This window comes from Battus philenor, unplaced genomic scaffold (genome assembly GCF_028537555.1).
Source record: "Battus philenor isolate CCGP_79_NKW_IND1 unplaced genomic scaffold, ilBatPhil1.0.hap1 SCAF_6, whole genome shotgun sequence".
In the NCBI taxonomy this organism is placed as follows: domain Eukaryota; kingdom Metazoa; phylum Arthropoda; class Insecta; order Lepidoptera; family Papilionidae; genus Battus; species Battus philenor.
The window spans coordinates 9,248,467-9,267,856 of NW_027181726.1; the positions used below are offsets into that span (position 1 = coordinate 9,248,467).

Below are 19,390 nucleotides of genomic sequence, written 5' to 3' on the forward strand. Positions count from 1 at the left end.
ACTATGCGTACGAATATATCGAGGATATATCCAAAAAATCTTGGCCTCATTGGCAAAAAGCATACAGTCGCTTAAAAGCCATGGCAAAAGACTATGCCCGAGGTTTCCCTCCAAATCAAAGATGGAGAGATCCGTAGACGAACAATAATAACATCCACTCATAAGTTACACAGACGACCTTGTTAAGGTTTTTGGAAGGCTCTGGATGCAGGCAATCGGTCATATTTTAAATCTATGCGGTAGAACGGGCAGCAATGGACGTCCTTCTTCAAAACTTGAGTACACATATTATTGAAAAATCTAGTTAAAATACTTAAAACTCTAAGCACACATAACGATTTCATTATGTGTATTTATTAGATGAGGCAATAAATACTACTTAATTTAACTTGCCATCGCTTAACTTAAATGTAGTTTGTGTTTAGATAAATAAAAAACCTATTTTTTTGATTACGCGTTTGTAATTACTTAGTTGAATCAAACCTATTTTTATACATTCAATCGCTATGAATAAAAAATGTTAACGTTTTAATGTCGACCTTAATGAATATATAAATTACACTATTTACTTAAATTTTAAAGACCAAAGTTCTCGGGCGATTCCTTAGCAGTAGAAATTTAGTTGAAAGCTTCAAATACATAAGATTCGTATAAAGTTTTTTATTCTGGGACATAAATAAAAAAATATTATGTATATTTAAATTAGCAAACACCAATTACTGGTCTATCCGTAGCAACTGATATAAAATTCACAGCATGTCACCATATTTCACGTTGATTTACACTTGTTTATTAAAACGTTTGCAGCAAAGTTATATAAAAAGGCAAAGTTTATGTAGCGTCTGGGTCATCAAATAAAATTTTATTATTTTATTGCAGATTTTTAGGCACGAAATAATTCATCGACTTATTGGATAAAGATGACAGAACAAGCTTTGGATTATGTATCCCAAAAATACAGTATGGACAGTAAGTTTTTTTATTCTTTTTATGCACAATGCATAGGTCGTATAATAAATAGACAAAAACAATTAAGATAATATTATTAAATACACCGTAATAAGAAAAACATTATAACAACATTAAAGAACAAGTGAGAGTAACAGAGATTTGATTAAAATACAAAATTTGCAATTCAAATACCAATTAGAGAAATATAGAACATGTCTAGCACATGTACGAGCGTTGACGGCGGCCGTGCCGCATTACAGCACTGTAGTCAGGTCTGCATACTTCATTTTGTCCTTTGCAAGATAAGGATCGATCTCCATACCCCATTTATAGTCTTTTCCTCGCAATGACTTTTTTCATTTACCCCTGTAATTGCTGTTATGGGATTGTCCCTCTATCCATCAGAGGACGTCCAACGGCTAAAATGATGATGACGATGAACTTTTTCGCTTAAGACCAATTAGTATAATACCCAAAAATTCAATTTTGCTGTTTGTTTGCAAGGGCTTTTTTATTATCAAAGTTCAATAACAGTGAATAAATTTTCAGTTGACAGTGCAGTGTTTCGGTGAGATAGTATGGAGGGCGCGGACGGCGATGATCTTTTTGAGTGGGAGGCGCTTTACCTGCGCTTACCAGTTCAAAATGTGACTTGGAATACCACTGACTGGATACCTAACAGCTGGAACGTAACCGTGCCAAATGCCACCTGGTGGGACGCCGCCGCGCCCTTTGATTCACCCGCTGCTTTGCTCCGTGCAGCGGTAAAGGCCGTTTTTCTCGGTCTATTGATCTTGGCGACAGTGATCGGTATGTGCTGGAAATAAACATTTTTATTAATTTTGTTATTAGTATTTGCATACCTTTAAGTTTTCTTGTTAGTATTACTTATACTGCGTACGTTCATATTGATGTATTGTTTTATCTTATTATTATTGCGAATATTATTATATACGTATTTACGATGCAAGACGTAATCGCCTACGATTTATAAGTATAAGTAAAATATTTTTGTAATTTAGACGGCCTTATAAAATGACTCAAAAGCACCCAGACAGTAATGGAGAGGGCCATGCTCGAAGCTCTGCTGCGATATCGAATCAGAAATGAGAAGATTCGTCCAAGCTCACCGACAGCTTGGGGAATTGCTCATTTGAAGTAGTAGTGTGCGGCGCACATGCCTCGTGAAACTGAGGACCTTTGGATCCGAAAGGTTCTCGAAGCATCGAGAAATCTCGAGGCAACCATGAGCCGGTGGAAGCGGTGAGAGTAGGCCCTCACTAGGTTGACCAGCGACACAATAAACTTCTCGGGTAACGCTGGATGCAAGAAGTCTTTGTGATGATATTTGGTGAGACCTATGCGTTGTAGTGGGGGTCTATCGCCATATACATGATATTATGATAATTTTGTATGATGTATACAACATAAGAAAATTAAAATTACCTCTATTATTTTTTTATTAATTTTATTTAGTTTATCAGCAGCATTTACAATATTACATGCTTATCGTTAATCCTTCCAGTCACGCATAAAACGTTATGCTGTATGCACAGCCAATTAATATAAACATGGCAGTTTTAACACGTAGGAAACTTTTAAACTAATATTTGATTAAAGGAGAATAATAGTGAATAAGCTTGCAACGGTGTAATTAAATATATAAATACGTAACAAATCCGGTATGATACAAAACAAATTACGCTAATTACATGTATAATACTTGCTATCGCTCAACGGCTTTGCGAAGCGTAAAATACAGAGAGGAAAATAAAAAAACATCAGTCATCATCAGTTTCAGAATTATCATGATGAATCGGTACATAAGTGGAATTTTTTTATATAGTTATTTTACATTGTTTGTTATTTTACATTGTTTTAGTAATAAGTTAACATTTACATGACGAAATAACATAAATATACGAGAAAAGAATAATAACTATATCTTCGTCTTTTGTATTTATTCTTTAGTTCAATTATATTTTTCGCATATACTTAAAGTGATGCATCGTTATTTCCTTTACTATTGTAATTCATATGTTCATATTTGAAGCCTAATATTTCATTTTGCAGGCAATGTATTCGTCATAGCAGCTATACTCCTGGAAAGACATCTGCGGAGCGCTGCCAATCAACTTATCTTATCGTTAGCAGTAGCAGATCTATTGGTGGCATGTCTAGTGATGCCCTTGGGTGCAGTTTATGAAGTAGCACAAAGATGGACCTTGGGGCCGGAACTTTGCGATATGTGGACCTCAGGAGACGTATTATGCTGCACTGCTTCTATCCTGCATCTAGTTGCAATCGCACTGGATAGGTATTAAGGAAAAACACTTTTTCATAACAAACTTATTAAATGTTGAATTGGGTAATGCAGAATTAAAAGTTTTTTCTGTTTACTGTTTGATCTTCCATATTGGCATTAGAAATATACTTATACGATCACTCGCAACAGAGATTTTTCGCGATTACAATTAAAATAACAAACATTAAGTATTTTATTCCATTAATTTAATTTAAAATATTACTGGCTGTTATTTTTTTAAAGTTTTTGGTCTTTATTGATTAAATTGGAAATAAATATTTTAATTTTTGATCAAGAAATACTAACCAAAGCTGCTGTTAAACCACAATATAAATTTGCGCGTGTACTGTAAAACATTAGGTGTTTCAACAGCCATTATATTTACTGAAATTTTCAAGTTTTTGGGCATTTTTCTATTTTTGCATAAGAACCTTCTACAAAATATATGTTCCTAATAAAAAAAATGAATAAAATTGGCAGAATGATGTAAAGAAACGGAACTGTACCAAGGGAAATAAGTATTAATTTTGAGTCAATTAGATTATAATCTTATAAAATGTAAAGAACAAAACAGATGAGCTTTAAGTCTAAAGTTCTACAATCTTATTTTGAAATATTCAAAAATATTGTTGTAGAAGTTGTTAGTCCATTAATAGCCTTTAAATATCAGAGTATCATCTTCTTCTTCTAATTTGTACGATTTGTATATTTAACAAATATTGGTTGACTATTTATAAATAGATGACGAATAATATCTATCAGGTCATTTCTATGTAACATAAAAAATATTTTTACAGTCATAGATCTTATGTTTTCCTTTTAATTTTTGTTTACTTTTTGTCACATTTACGTCACTTTTTTCAGGTACTGGGCTGTGACAAATATTGATTATATTCACGCTCGAACTGTTCGTCGAGTGGGCTTAATGATAGCTTGTGTATGGATCGCGAGCTTCTTGGTGTGTATTGCCCCGTTATTGGGATGGAAAGATCCTGATTGGAATCGTCGCGTCGCCGAAGATTTGCGATGTGTAGTGAGCCAAGACGTAGGTTATCAAATATTTGCAACTGCCTCGTCATTCTACGTCCCAGTACTCGTGATATTAATTCTTTACTGGAGAATATATCAAACGGCCCGAAAACGAATACGTAGACGCCGAGGTGCCACGGCTCGTGGCGGAGTCGGACCTCCACCAGTTCCAGCTGGTGGCGCTTTGGTAGCAGCAGGTGGCAGTGGAGGCATTGCGGCTGCAGTAGTCGCTGTCATCGGTCGGCCATTACCAACAATATCAGAAACAACTACTACAGGCTTCACAAATGTGTCATCGAACAATACGAGCCCCGAGAAGCAATCTTGTGCTAACGGCCTGGAGGCAGATCCACCTACGACGGGCTACGGCGCCGTCGCCGCCGCTTACTATCCGAGTTTAGTGCGACGCAAACCAAAAGAAGCTGTCGATTCGAAACGAGAAAGAAAAGCAGCGAAGACTTTAGCAATAATTACTGGAGCATTCGTAGCATGTTGGCTCCCATTTTTCGTGCTAGCTATCTTAGTTCCAACTTGTGATTGTGAAGTTAGTCCTGTATTGACATCTTTGTCTTTGTGGTTAGGCTATTTTAACTCTACTTTGAATCCCGTTATCTATACGGTCTTTAGTCCCGAGTTCCGTCACGCGTTCCAGCGGCTGCTGTGCGGGCGTCGCCCGCGCAGGCGCCGCGCTTCCCCCTAAATTGTGTCCCCGCCACCAGCCGACTGACCTCATGTAGCTCGATACACGTTGTGTTACGTTGTTACATTTTCAGAGATATATTTACACCCCTTTATTTTTTGTACGTGATTAATGTTAATATAATTATCTGTCTAGTTATTAAACCACGATTTTCCTTAATCGTTCGTTTTATTTTTTGGTACCCTACTTTTGTACAAAAAAAACTCGAAAGTGTTTATGTGTATTATTTAATACAAAATGATTCAATCGTAAGAAAAGGACCAATATTTAGCCACTTCCGCACATGCAGTGGTAGTCGTGCAATGAAATGCACCGCCCGCCAGCCCGCTGGTAAATAACAAAAAAAACACAGAGTCAACACAGAGTCAAGACTCTGTGTTTGGTACTAATCGGAAACACGTGAAACACGTGTTGAGTAAATTGGTGATGGCGGTTGTGTGATTCGCATTGTTTGCCGCATACGCATTTACCAGCGGGCTGGCGGGCGGTGCATTTTATTGCACGACTACCACTGCATGTGCGGAAGTGGCTAAATATTGGTCCTTTTTTACTTAGGATGAACTACCGCGAGGTAACGCCTGATTCCATTAAATAAATGATTCAATCGTTTGGTGATAAAACGATTTAAGATATTTTATTACGAATTCTTTATACATCTTATCTATTACCTTAAAAAAATTGCAGTGCCAGAGAGAGCTTTACATCTAAAATAATTCAAAGATGTTTATTATTATAATTAATATTTTTATTTTCTAACATGCAAAGTGTGTTGCCTAAAATTAAAATATGAGTCAACAAAGTTGGCATCCAAAGCGTCTTTGCTTTCGTAAAAGCGTATAAATAAAAGACGTTTTAAGAACTTCCTCTAAATAATTTTCGCTAAACATGTTAAATTATTCTCGAAAATAAATTAACAAAATCGAGTCTCCGAACGTTTACATTTCACTTTTAATGTCTACTTCTAAAGTATTTTTCTACGCTGCTTTCACGACTGTGTTTATGTTTGTCGATTCTTACGCTTTGCCTTTAATTTTAAATTCAAAGTCAAAGTAGCTTTATTATAAAATATATTTACAATCATCCATAATCGTCATCGATGAGTTCGTCGAGTTCATCGTATCGAGAAACTCAGTGGGGCTTGTAATGTTTTTTTATGATTGTAAATAAAACAATTGTTTCCCATAAAATAAGAATAATTTATTTCCAAACATCTTTATCGTAAACTGACACGTAAGCAAAACTAAATAGAGTAAACAAATGTAAAAGTACATGCTGTTTCAAAGGCTACACTGATAGAAATATCGATAAGTCTGATGGCGTATTAGAACTAAATTATATCATATAATCATTGTACGACAATTTTTTTTTGAAAATGGAATATAAGGAAGAGTATATAAATATTCCCAAACTTATAACAGGGCTTTAATATATAAAAATTATATAGCAACTCGTGGACTCGAGTGGACATTTATTTTTAATGTCCTTCGTTCTCATTAGCTTTTATTTTTTTGTAAGAATTTTTTATTCTTTCTTTAAATATATTTATAACTTTATGTATCTACTTGAATAGTTAGTTATTGATTTATTGTAATTGAAACATATTCAAAATAATCGAGGCGTTAAGCCTAGACTAACGCTTACTTAGCTTAACATTATGCTTAGCAACATCGTACTGATGATGTATGTGATGATAATGTTGTATGAAATCTTTTTACGTATTTTTTTTCATGAGATTGATTTTTTAAGAAATGCTATAAAGGTAAAGACCCGAGCTAATTCTAAAATATTAACGTCGTGCTACTCAAATAATGATAAATAACGGTCTGCCCATGTGAAGCCGGGATAACTATGGTTCTAATCCGGTAAATATAATAAATCTAAAATAACGCGGCAACGTGGTTTTCTTTATATTCGGGAGACGGACATATCCTTTAGTTTATAGGCTCCCAACCTTTTATCGACCACTACTTTTTTTTGTACCGCCATAATAAAAATAACATTTAATAATTTCAATAACAGCTGTATAACAATAAAACTAAGGGCTTAACAAAATGGCTACGCTAAGCATAACCCTAATTCGAAGAGTGAATTAGGTGGAAATATTATTTTGCCATGGTATGCAGTCCTAAAAAATACTGTCTGATTACATATATAAAGATAACATAGGCGATTTAAAATAGTACATACATAAAGATAAATAGTCAGTAGCAAAGTACATTCTGAACAGACAAAATGTTTATTTTATGAAAATTACGAAATTAGTATCATGACCATTTCGACCCGTCGACACTCCTAAATAACAGCTTCTAGCTAAATACGAGTGGCAATAAAGCGATAGAGGACTGCGACTTGCGATCGTAGGTCGCGGGTGCGATTCCTGGGATAAATGTTATCTAATTCACGCTTGTTAATTATATATGACTGTCACTGTTCACAAACAAGTTTCCAGATGATGAGCAGTAGCGTCGTCTGTGTACCATAATACCACACGGCGATTGCCATCCCGATTACTATTCTATTCTAAATGGAAAATATTAATATCTACGCACGATACTTTGTTGGCAATTTAGATCCCGGTGACCTAACCCTTGACAACTAAGAGTGCCAATGCCCACCAATAAGCAACTCGTTTGCACTCTCACAAAAGGAATGTGAATAAGTCACTTCTTTGACTTAGATTTCACTTAATATACTGTAGGTGTATTGATTAAGATCACCTTTAATAAACTTATATCCGAATATTACGTGTAGTTTTAATTCTAGAAGTATCCGAACAATTTATTTTTCGCATCAGTGACACTTCGTTTATGATTAATTCAATCATAGTAATAATCATAACAACAATAAATTTGTTGAAACATCGGTAAATAGAGTTCTTAATAGTATATCACGGTGTTAGTAAATTATATTTTATACTAGAATATAGAAATATAATAGTCAATTTATTATTTCGACTAAATTTACATCTCTTTTCTTGCAATATTAACAATTACATTAAAAGTTTAAGAAAAGGGTTAAATAAAATGCAACTAACTTTAACTAAGTCAAAGATAAAGGCGCAAATGGCGGTAATGGAACAAACATGTCAATTATAGTATGGTTCTATAGACCATAGGGCCCCGTAAACATAGCCTGACAGACAGACGAACTTGTTAAAATCCCCGGAGAACGTCGGATGCAGGCCGCTTCCAATTGCTCTTATAGTGGAAGTTCTATGGCTAATGATGATAATGATGATACAAGTAATGTCATAAAGAGTATTTCAAAACATTTGTAAAACTACACAATTATATGATAAGGAAAAAAAACTATCTTAAATGACACAAAATAGAAATCATGGACCGACAAGCGCACTATTGGACGGTACCACCCACAACGTTTTAGGGCTGAAATGATAACGATGATCCAACTATGGCAACGTTGCTAAGTTAATGATATAATTGTACATATTTTCTTTTTCGACAACAGTATCACTGTTTAACAGCAACGAATGGTGGAATTTCAGTGGAATACGTCCACTTTAACGAGAAAATGCATATTGAATGTTGAATTCTTTATGATCCGAAGCTGTCGAGCGCGGAACATTGGTTATGCTGGAGAATCATTGTTTATTTTTAGTATTGTTTCCGACATTCAGAAAATCTTTTATTTTTGTCTATTTTGCCAATTTTAATTTACTGTTTTAATTAGTATTGACCTTGTTTATAATTTTTTCCGAAAAACAGGTATTCTAAAAAATATTTGTTTTTCTTTTATTTAAAGATATGGTTTATAACCAAATTTGACAAAGCGCTATCACAATACAAAATTTATAAGAACGTTAATTAATTATGATAAAAAGAAAACAAAAAATTACACAAAGAAAAAAAGACTACTTCACATAAAGTCTTTATTTCTAAATTTTATTACAGTGTTAATAATTTTTATTTGGTCAAAATAATACAAAGATAAATAGTTGTGAAGTGCAGTAGATTGTGTAAATGTCTTAGTTAACAGTGTCTACATCCTAATAGGAACATATTTTAAAAATGTTTATGACGTAACTAAAATTAAAAACTATTGCTATCTACAACAAAATAATAAATTTAGAAGGGAAAGAGTCACAAAAAAAAATAACAATATGAAAAATATTATCTGTGGAGAGAGGAAGAGATCGAATATTAATGTGCGTGTCTTTTTAAGATCTTTAACCTGAGCAAGGTTTGTTTTAAAAACATAGATGTAAAGAACTTACAACTCGAAAATCCTGTATTAATTTCAAGATATTTCAAGCGAGATTAAATTACAATCGCTTTGAATTCGTGGACTCCATTTTGTACGCTGCAATAATTATGTTAATCTTTTATTAAAGCTCATTAGTTTACTAAAAAGTCACGAAATCAGTACATATATGTTTATATAAAAGTTGACAGATATTGGGAATAAACATGCCGTTTATAATGTACGTCATTGGTTATGGGAAATTTACTATCTTTGGTACACTTCACGCTTGAGAGCGTACTCAAAAAGCGTGATTTCCTATCTGCTCTATTGTAAAACAGCAATTACACCGATCGTCTACTCAAAGTTTACTGAAATGGATCAAATACTTTAGATTTTTTAATTTAAATGGCTAAAGCTCCTTAATATATATTTAATTGGCACATAGTAATAATTTTTACCTCGCAAAGGCGAAAAAAACTTTAAAACTTAAGTATTTGGAGTAAATGAGTACGTACAAATAGTGTCTGTAATTTTAAGTGTCTTAAAGAAAAAAAAGTTTCATTAACGTAACTTTACAACAGTATTAGTTTTTTAGTAGATAGTGTCTTAATTAGAAACCTTTTATGAATATAACTAAAGAATATCGTTCTATAGGACGATGGAAGGTGGCAATCCTGGCAAGTTTGCAAGGGAAAATATATATATATATCAATAGTTATTCTCTAGGAGAGATGATATGAATTGACCTTCATACTCATTATTTAGCTCTAACGGAGTTTTCCCGTGTCATCATTCTTACGTAGACGCTAATAAAACAGCTTCTCTTGCACTTTCGTCACGAAATGGCAATCACCACGGGGTCTACTTGTAGGATTGCCGTAATGTTACTGTTCGATCAACAATGACACAAAGGATAAATTAAAAAAAAATTGTTGATAATTAGCCTTTCACCTTTTTAAAATTAAATTACGCCATATAGGTATAGGTATATTAATTTTGATGTAATAATAATTTTCAGAAATTAATATTTTGTTAATGCATCTTGTGGTTGAGCGCCATTAAAATTGCGAATTATTCCTGCAATTTATATTTGTTTGTAACATTATAAAATTTTGTTTGGAATTCCTGAACAATAAAATAATAAAATAAAATAAATAAAATCAAATAATTTTATACTTTATCATAAAGGTTTATTAATAGAGTACTTTTATCGATGCGTTAAACATCAATTTTGTGTCCAAAAGCAGCGGAATTTTAACGGACTAATAGCTCTAACGCACTATGCAATTTTTAAGTACAAAAATTTTTCACGTTGAATCAAGCGATGTCGCAGTTAAATAATAGTCCGTCAAGTGTTTATATAAAACTCTTATAATAGAACTGTTTCGGAACACTCATTTTTTTATAGATATAAAATTGAATAAGAGAGATCGAGATTTATACAAGTAAATATAGCAGAACTTTCAACAAATGTTAGAGTGCCTCCACTGAATGCAAATTGAGTTAGACGTAGACGGCACGGCGGCTAAGATCGGATTGGCTTAAAGAACTCCTACATTTACCTAGTTTAGATTGTTCTTTACTTGCTTTTGATGCTAATAATACTTACACGATGTACTTGAGAAATAAACATTCAGGTGATGATCGTAATTATAGTTAAAAACAATACTATTAGTTGTCTTTAATCATTATTCTCGCATGTTACAATATAAAAATTTAATACAAACAAATAAAAAATACAAATAAATTTTAACTATCGGAACTTTTTTGTGACCAGTTGCAATTCTGTATAGTTAATACACAAAGTGTGAGTAAGATTGTATCCCGGATTGTATCTCAGTCCCCCACATTGCTCAAATTGTTGTCATAAATATGTCACATTTATTATATTTAACAGAAATGTGAAAAGAAATCACATTATAGCTATGTTTATTGTAACCGGCGATCCCCAGGGTTCTGTGCTTATACGTGTCGTATCAGTTTTATCGACGGCTGTGTGTCAAGGAGAGCTGCCAGTACATATTTGTTTTACCTTACTGTTTAAACGGGAGCAAGGCCTAACTTTATTTAATACAATATAAAAGATAATAAAGTATATACGAGTTACAAAAAAATATAATTTTGTCTGAAAAAATATATATATAATTAATGTTGTTCTCGGCAATATCAATTTAATATTTTAATTTAATAACTGTCCAATCAGAATAACTGTCCAGTCAGAATGATACGGCATAACAGCCATTGAGCTCACCGAGAAAGATTCGCGCCATCACTTTTCACAGCGGCATCATATCGGTCTCCATTTTTATAATATCAATCGTAAACAGCTTAGTCATGTTTTACAGCGGTATCACATTACAGTGACTACTTTTTTAATGCATCATCACATTTCAGTAACATCACTTTGTAACGACTTTCACTATTTTACAGCAGCGTCATTTAGGATTTATCATAAAGAATGGCTTAACTTCCGTTTTTATCGCAAAAAATTTGGGGTATTTCACTATTAAGCATTTTACGCGTCTATCATATGCGTACCTATTTTCCGATGGCCTTCAACAAATTTAAGTACATACTTATCGCTACTAAGCCTTTAAAGACCTAAAAAGCTAACATGCATGAATATACTGTCAACAACAGACTTAGTTACAGTTATTTTTAACTTCGCAGAAGAATTAAATCTCACGCTGCAAAGCTTTGGATCTGGCATACACGTATTAAGCAATTTGTTAATATTGACTATTGCCAATACACTATTGCTTATTTATGCTCAGTCTTTATATTCACCTGAGGTTCGTAATTGTTAGAAAAAAAAAGTTATAAATATTCAGCTACTTTTTCATTTAATAACTCTGAAGGACTTTGTCTTATAAGTGCAGATCAATACAATGGAATTAGAAGAAATTTTAAATATCAGTGTTGCGTATTATACAGTGGCAACGATCCGAACGGGCACTGAAAAAGAAATTTAGAGTGTAAAATAATATTGAAAATGTTGCCACTCAGTCGAGCTATCAAATAAAAAGATGGATTATGCAATTTAATTAATTACTTTAGTTTAAAACATTATTCGTTAAAAATCATGAAACTTGTATATCTCAATTTAATTCTTTAACAAAATTATATAATGAAAATAAAAAAGTTTATAACGCAGTACTTCATTATCAAAGTTGTGCCTCCTTAAAATGCGCCTTTGCTTAATGAAGAAAGTTACCGATTTGTTGGTAATTTTGTGAAATTCACCAGTTGAGTAAGGTTTCACGAAAGTTTACAATTAGGTTTAACATTGCTGTCTATACCACGAATCTTTGATGATACTTGTATCTCGTATGTACATTGAAACTTCAGCAAATTGTATTTTTTCACATGTAAGACGATGCATGAAAGAAAGAACAAAACTTTTATATGTTAGGAGACACATGATGTTATCCAGGATTTTAAAAAATAAAATTAATAGCAGATTAAATAGGCCAATTGTCGGTTATAGTGAACAAATATTATAGTGCTACAAAAATCTCTGTACATCGCTTTAGTTGTACGTTGTTTCAGTCTATCATCACTCGCAGCGACTTTCTTAAGGCAGAGTACAACATTATAGTCCTATATAAAATTTGTTATTATATGCTTAGCTAAATTCTTAAATGTCGGACTTTAATATTAATCAACAAATATTTTTTTCGTTGTGTAATGTACTAGGTATAGTAATATAGCACTCGGTAGGGTTTTAAAAGAATTCTTCTTCTCATGGTAACGCTTTTCGCAAAGAAAGGTGCAAAAACTCTTCTCATAACTCATTCAACCTAAAGCCCTAGACACGGGTACCCTAGATCGGTATATTAGACACATTTCAAATGATATTACCAACATCATCAGTCGTAGGACGTTCATAGTCATAGGACGTATATAGACCTTCCCCATAGATTTCCAACGAAGGCGTCTCGTTCCCCCTGTTTTGCCTGGGGCAAGAACGTTAAAATTTAATTTCTCCTGTCATTCTTCACAATTCCTTTTCCACTTTCGATACATCCTTTACAATTTTCTTCATTCATCACTTTTTCAAAAGGACCGGTTGCTACTGTTGTAAATCCGACGTTTTCCTTAATAAGGTCCACCTTGTGGGAAGACGTCCCTCGGTGCGCTTGTCGATATATGGTTTCAATTCCAGAACCTTCAGGCCATAGCAGCCATCTGTCGCAGTCGCGTGTGAATTTTACCTGGGAGCATCTCGATAATATCACTCTATAAAGCGTCTGCGTTAAAGTTTAGCAGCCATCCAATTTGGTTAAGTAAATAAAGCCCAAGCCATTATAGTTCACGGACTCATACCCTCTTGACCGACAAAGCTGTAAAAGCTTTAGTGCTAACAGGACAAACACCAAACCGAGGTTCTAACGGAGTCTACGACCTTAGTTGCTGTAAGAGGTCAATGCTCCTTTAGAGTTCAGTCACTTCAAATCCGGTGAAACCTTAAACAGTTTTAAACAATGACAAATATTTAAAAAAAGGAAAAAATCCAATACTTTGATCTAAAAATAAATGTATGGAGCGTTGGATAACAGCGCAACCTAACGAATAGAGGCCATAAGTTTACCGACATTGTTTAATGTTCGCCATTTACTCTGCAACGGCTAAAAGAAAACAACTTACTCTTGTAAATTTTTTTCTTCAGCCAACATTTTATGGGGTCATGTTATTTATTTTAAAAGTCAAGTAACGGTAGAAAGGTACTTCGTACTGGCTATTATTTTCAGTTAGGACAATTTTAAAACTGATTTAGGTGTCTTTTGTAAGAAGGTGTCTAAGCGGGCTGACAGCTACAAATGTATTCCCACGAAGTAAGGTCGTAAGACACTTCAGTATGCATTTTTGCTATCCTGCAAAAAATTGTAAATATTATTAAATCTAGTAGCTAGTATGTTTTTATTATTAAACCGTACCCTCGCCATATTGTTGTGGGTAGACAGGTTCAATTAAGATCAGATAAATATCTCATTACTTCTCGTATTTCAGCCCATAGATCACTCTGCAAGGCCTTCCTTAAAGCCTTCCTTTAAGGTATCTAGGGGGTAATCTCATAAGCGTCACGCTTCGCAGGCGAATTGGCGGTCTAAGTTTTGTATTATGGTATGCAGAGGACCCTTCTGCTCATCCTCTGGAAACTTATTTGTGACCAGTAACAATCGCGTATAATTAATGCACAAAGTGTGAATTAAATAATATTATACTCGGAAATCGACCCCACGAGACCTACGACCGCAAATGTCAGTCTTCTACCGCTAGGCCACCAGAGCAGTGCTCGCACATAGTGTAGTCTATTTAAAGTCAATCTAATGCTGCACAGTAAATTCTACCTATATCCATTTTCAAATTTCGAATTTTAGGTATTCAACTTATATTTTAAGTATATGTGTTTTAGAATGAAGGGAGGTCTTTTGGAATTTAATAACAAAGGATAAATCTATTTCCATTGACCAATATGACAGCTGTGTTCTTTTTAAATTTAAAAATGAAAATAAAATATTTTATTTAAACTTAAATAACGTTCTTCTGCAACTACTATATCTAAGATAACAGGAAATTTATTCACTTATAAAACTTGGTACACTAACATTGTAGCGGGCAAAGACTTAAATAACTTTTATAATGTAAATAAATTTAAAAGTTGTTGCATATTCCACCGATAGAACTGAACATTCAGCCTTCTCGCTTGCTAAGTGAAGGCATGATATTGCTTATGTTTAAATGGAAGTACAAAAAATTAATGTAAAAAAGTAGAACAAATTTTAATAATGAAGTGAATAATTAACATAACAAAAAGTATTAATGCATATTATATACAAAAAATGTACAAACTAATTTAATTGCTTTGACAAAAGTCTTAGGAAATAAACATATATATATACACAATATTTATCACAGTGTTCTAAATAAGTTTATTATTATAGCATCGTCTCACATAAATAAACGTTCTAACGTTTATGATGAACTTGATAAAATAAAATGGCAATTAACATTTTTGTTAAGATATACTGTAGCTCCAGTAATGGAAAAGACCGAAAACAGAACTTTTGACGGTACAATTTATTGTAGTTTATATTTCTGGAAATATATAATACAATCTCTTTTATAAATAAAACAAAAAGTTATCTTCCCTAGTTGAATTATACAAATTATTCCACACAAAACAGAAACTTAAAGGAATCATATTAATAACATGATACTGGTTAACTAAAAACAAAACTAAATAAATTTTCGTAGGGCGCGACCTGGGCCGGCGTCCAAAAGACTCCGAGAAGGTACGAGACTTTCCCGCGGCATTACTAATCGAGTAAAAATGCGAACAACGATTAAATAAAGTACAAAGTTACATCCTTTTCTAACGCTTAAATAGTTTAAATAAAATTAGATACACTAAAACTTTAGAATTTAGCTGCATATTGGGGCCTGTTCTAACGCATAAAGCCATCTATTATCAAATCTTATTAGGTATAATAGCTTATTCAATTTTTCGTACCCGATCTGTGTGTATATAAATGAAGCCTTATGCGTAAGCCTAGGTGCATTATCCAAAAACATCTAGTGTACGGAGTTTTAAAAACAATATAACAAATATTTCTGTTTCAAAACAATACAGTTATATTTGGAACTTTAAGAATAAATTGCTGTTAGCTCTAGGTTTAAGCGAACGCAATTATTTGTTTCAATAGGAACGGTTTCTGTGAGACGTAATAACTATAAACATTTCGATCGTAACATCAAGCGCTTTTACATTAATAACGATTGAAATACGTGTACTATTGACTAGTCTTGTATATTACAAATTGCTGTTACGGCTGAATTATGCGTATACGGCAGTTACTAACCTACTATTGTAACTTTCACATACGAAATAAACGATACATCAGGGTCTTAAATGTCATTTGAAGCCGAGCTAATAATGAAAGTATCTGACACCAGCATATATTCGACAAAATATTTCAAAACCACCCCTAGAATCTTGCCTAATTAAAATAAGAGGAAATTTTGAGATCCTTGGGGATCAAAATAAAATTAACAAAGGTTACCTATGGTAGATATTTTGACATTTATAAATTACATACCTCGTATAATTTCCAGTAATATAAATACAAGCAATGTAATCTTTAAGAAATGGTCTATACAAAATATAAATAATATGCTTATTTACGCGTAAACATAGTTTGATACCGAGACAACTTTATCTAAAAAAAATTACTTAGAATAACTTAATTGATCTTCTATCTAACTAAATAAGAAAGGCATGTGAAAACTATAATTAATAAAAAATGAAGACTCTAATAACATGAAATTAAATTTATTAACACAGGTTTTTATCTCAAAATTTAACTAACTCAAACTACAAAATTTAAATTTAACTAGACCTCTGAGTTTCAAACATCTTATTTTACCAAGAAGTTTGAAACTTACAGGCCTTGTTAATTTAATAGACAACTCATACCTTGCAGTGGGCGTTTATCAGCTGAAAAGAAGAAGAATAATAATACTCTAATAACTTATAATACTAATACACTACTAGTCTTTAATAGTGTACCAGTTTTACTACAAGTTGGATATAACATCACATGTTATATAACTTTATTACGTAAAATAATTTGTAATTTGCCTAAAAATCTAAGCTATGCGGTGTACAGGGTGTGTTTTTAAAAATTATGAAACAAATTTATTTTACAAATATCATTTACAAGTAAATTTTTAAAATCATGAAAATCATAAAACATACCTGACGTTTTTACTACTAAGCTCTTTTTTAATAAATAATATATATATTCTTATTATTACTCAAAAAGATACTAGATTACAAAGGAACAATGTAACAAACAGTAACAGTAAAACAAATTTTAAATGTAAAATTATGAAATACATTACTTAATTGATAATTACAGGAATACATAATACAATAGTTTTAACAAATTTTTGTTTTTCAAATTCTGGTGACATGCACCGAAGTTCATCATCCTTTTAATCACTCTAATTTACACATATTTTAAAATCAGTGTTGTTCTAGTTTGTTTTAAGAGACATTTTACAGGTACGGACAGGTGCTATAAATATCTCAGAATAGCGAAAAAACAAAATGTAGAATTTTATTCAAAAACTTTTCAAGAGTTTGACAAAATGTCGCGTTAAAAGTTTATATAGCGTTGGTACAAGGAAGCATGGTAATAAATTTCAAGTTTCGCTGTTTTAGTAAAAATCAACAATGAATTTTCACATAGAAAATTTTACGGATATTCTTAAAAAACACTGAAGAAGAAATTCATTTCTTCCTTCATTACGTAATTGGATTCTTTGCCGGATATCCGCAGTATCATCTTGTAAGCCCCTGGACGAGATTAGACATCGAAGTGGTGTATTGAGCTCACAATAATATTTCATATAAAATAAAGGTAATATTTGCGAATGATCTTAATTTCAAGAAACAATTAAAAAAAACATCTACAAGTAGATCTATTGACTATATAAATACTTACTGTTAAAATGAAAAGTATTGGGTTGAATCTTTGAAAAATATTTTGCAGTGTGACGAATTTACTAAGTAATAAGAAACTTGGATTTTAAAGGATGTTGCGAAGGTGACCACAAATAAAACTGGTTTAAGTTTTTTACGAATTCTCCTCGGACCAGGTCGAAGTTTAGAAGTCTCCTAGCTTTACCTTGAAAAGAAAAACGAAGCTCAATCTGATTCTAGTTTCTATTAAATTTGGCTCTTCTGGCATTCCTTTCATGACCATGAGGTATCACTGAAAATGGCTTAAATAGATTATAATATAAATGAAGTTAAAAAAATTAAAGGTTTTTACTGTTGGAACACCAGTTTGTTCCCAATATCTGGCTAAGTGCCCAATTACATCACACCACCAACCTTGGATACTTTCACATCATGGGCTACGGTCGTGACCTATATTCCTTACTCACAACATCCCTTTATGTAAAAGTTGTCTAAAACCGTTAATTATATTCATTTATTCATTAGAACACTCTACCGAGTGACCGATATTTGGTAATTAAGACGATAATGAAAGCGGTAGAGGAAAACTATTTTCATTTAACTTGAAACAATGTCGAGCTCGAACCATAATAAACGATCCTTTCGGAAGCTATACAGGTGAAATTCGTGTATCGTTTTTGTAAAAATATATAACTAAAACTATTTATAATACACTTTGTAAAATTAAATGATTTTATACTGCCTAAATATAATGTAACGAAAGTAACCGATATAGCACAGAGGGTTGGGAAGTTGAAATGGCGGTGAGCGAGGGCAGACATAGCGCGTTGAAGAGATGGCTGCAGGAACATCAAGGTTCTAGAGCAGAGACTACGGGTTGGGAAGCGTAGTGTTAGATGTTCAGGTGAACCGACAACCAAATATGAGTGGAAGGTATTGGATGAAGCCTCTACGACCCGGTCGTATTGGAAAACCTCGTATGGAGTCTATGTCTAGTAGATGTCTTACAACTGAAATGACGATGATGCATAATAAAACAACTACAGCAACAGATTATTAATTGTTATGAGTAAACAAAAATGTTTTAGAACTATAAGCAGTCGGCTGTTATAAATAAGAATGTGATAATAATAGTTAGTGAAGATGGTAGGAATATTTGATTTTCAATCTAATTCTCGAAAGATATACCAAATATGTAACTCGCTCGCAAACGGTTAAGAAAATTATTGTAAAAAATCCGGCATATCATGGGACCAAATTCCAAAAGACTTCCTTTCTTTCACGTATCCCTTATACGTGAAAGAAATAAAGCTTACGTCCCAGCGGCGAAAACAGAGTAACATAATTTTAATTACAAGTAACCTATATTTTTTTTTCAAAAAAAGAACAGTAGTATACTCATGTTTTCTCTATATGGATCATAATTAATATTTCACTAGATTCAATGTATTCATAGAATATTAGTAATTTAGCAATTTTCACGGCACCTTAGTACCGTGTTAATTATATACAGTCAGTTTTCTTGTTGATGTTTCTGCTGTTAGCCTTGCGGGCTTTCACAGCTTCGTCGGATACAGGGCTCGCGGGTCGAAGACCCGCGAGCTAAAATAAATTTTTTTTAGACTATCCTACTGTCGTCTCTCGACGCGTGGTTGCGCTGCGAGGGACTTGCTGGTATTGCTGCGGCTTCCTCCTTCGATGGCGGTGATGGAGT

At 32.9% G+C, this 19,390-nt stretch overlaps 1 protein-coding gene across 1 annotated transcript; it reads left to right on the forward strand.

The window, feature by feature from the left end:
- Nucleotides 1-935: 935 nt before the first annotated feature.
- Nucleotides 936-5,123, forward strand: LOC137930457 (5-hydroxytryptamine receptor). Its single transcript, XM_068773712.1, has 4 exons — nt 936-969; nt 1,501-1,761; nt 3,025-3,268; nt 4,121-5,123. The coding sequence occupies exons 2-4, from the start codon at nt 1,530-1,532 to the stop codon at nt 4,983-4,985; spliced, it is 1,341 nt and encodes a 446-aa protein (XP_068629813.1). The 5' UTR covers nt 936-969; nt 1,501-1,529; the 3' UTR covers nt 4,986-5,123.
- The last annotated feature ends 14,267 nt before the right edge of the window (nt 5,124-19,390 follow it).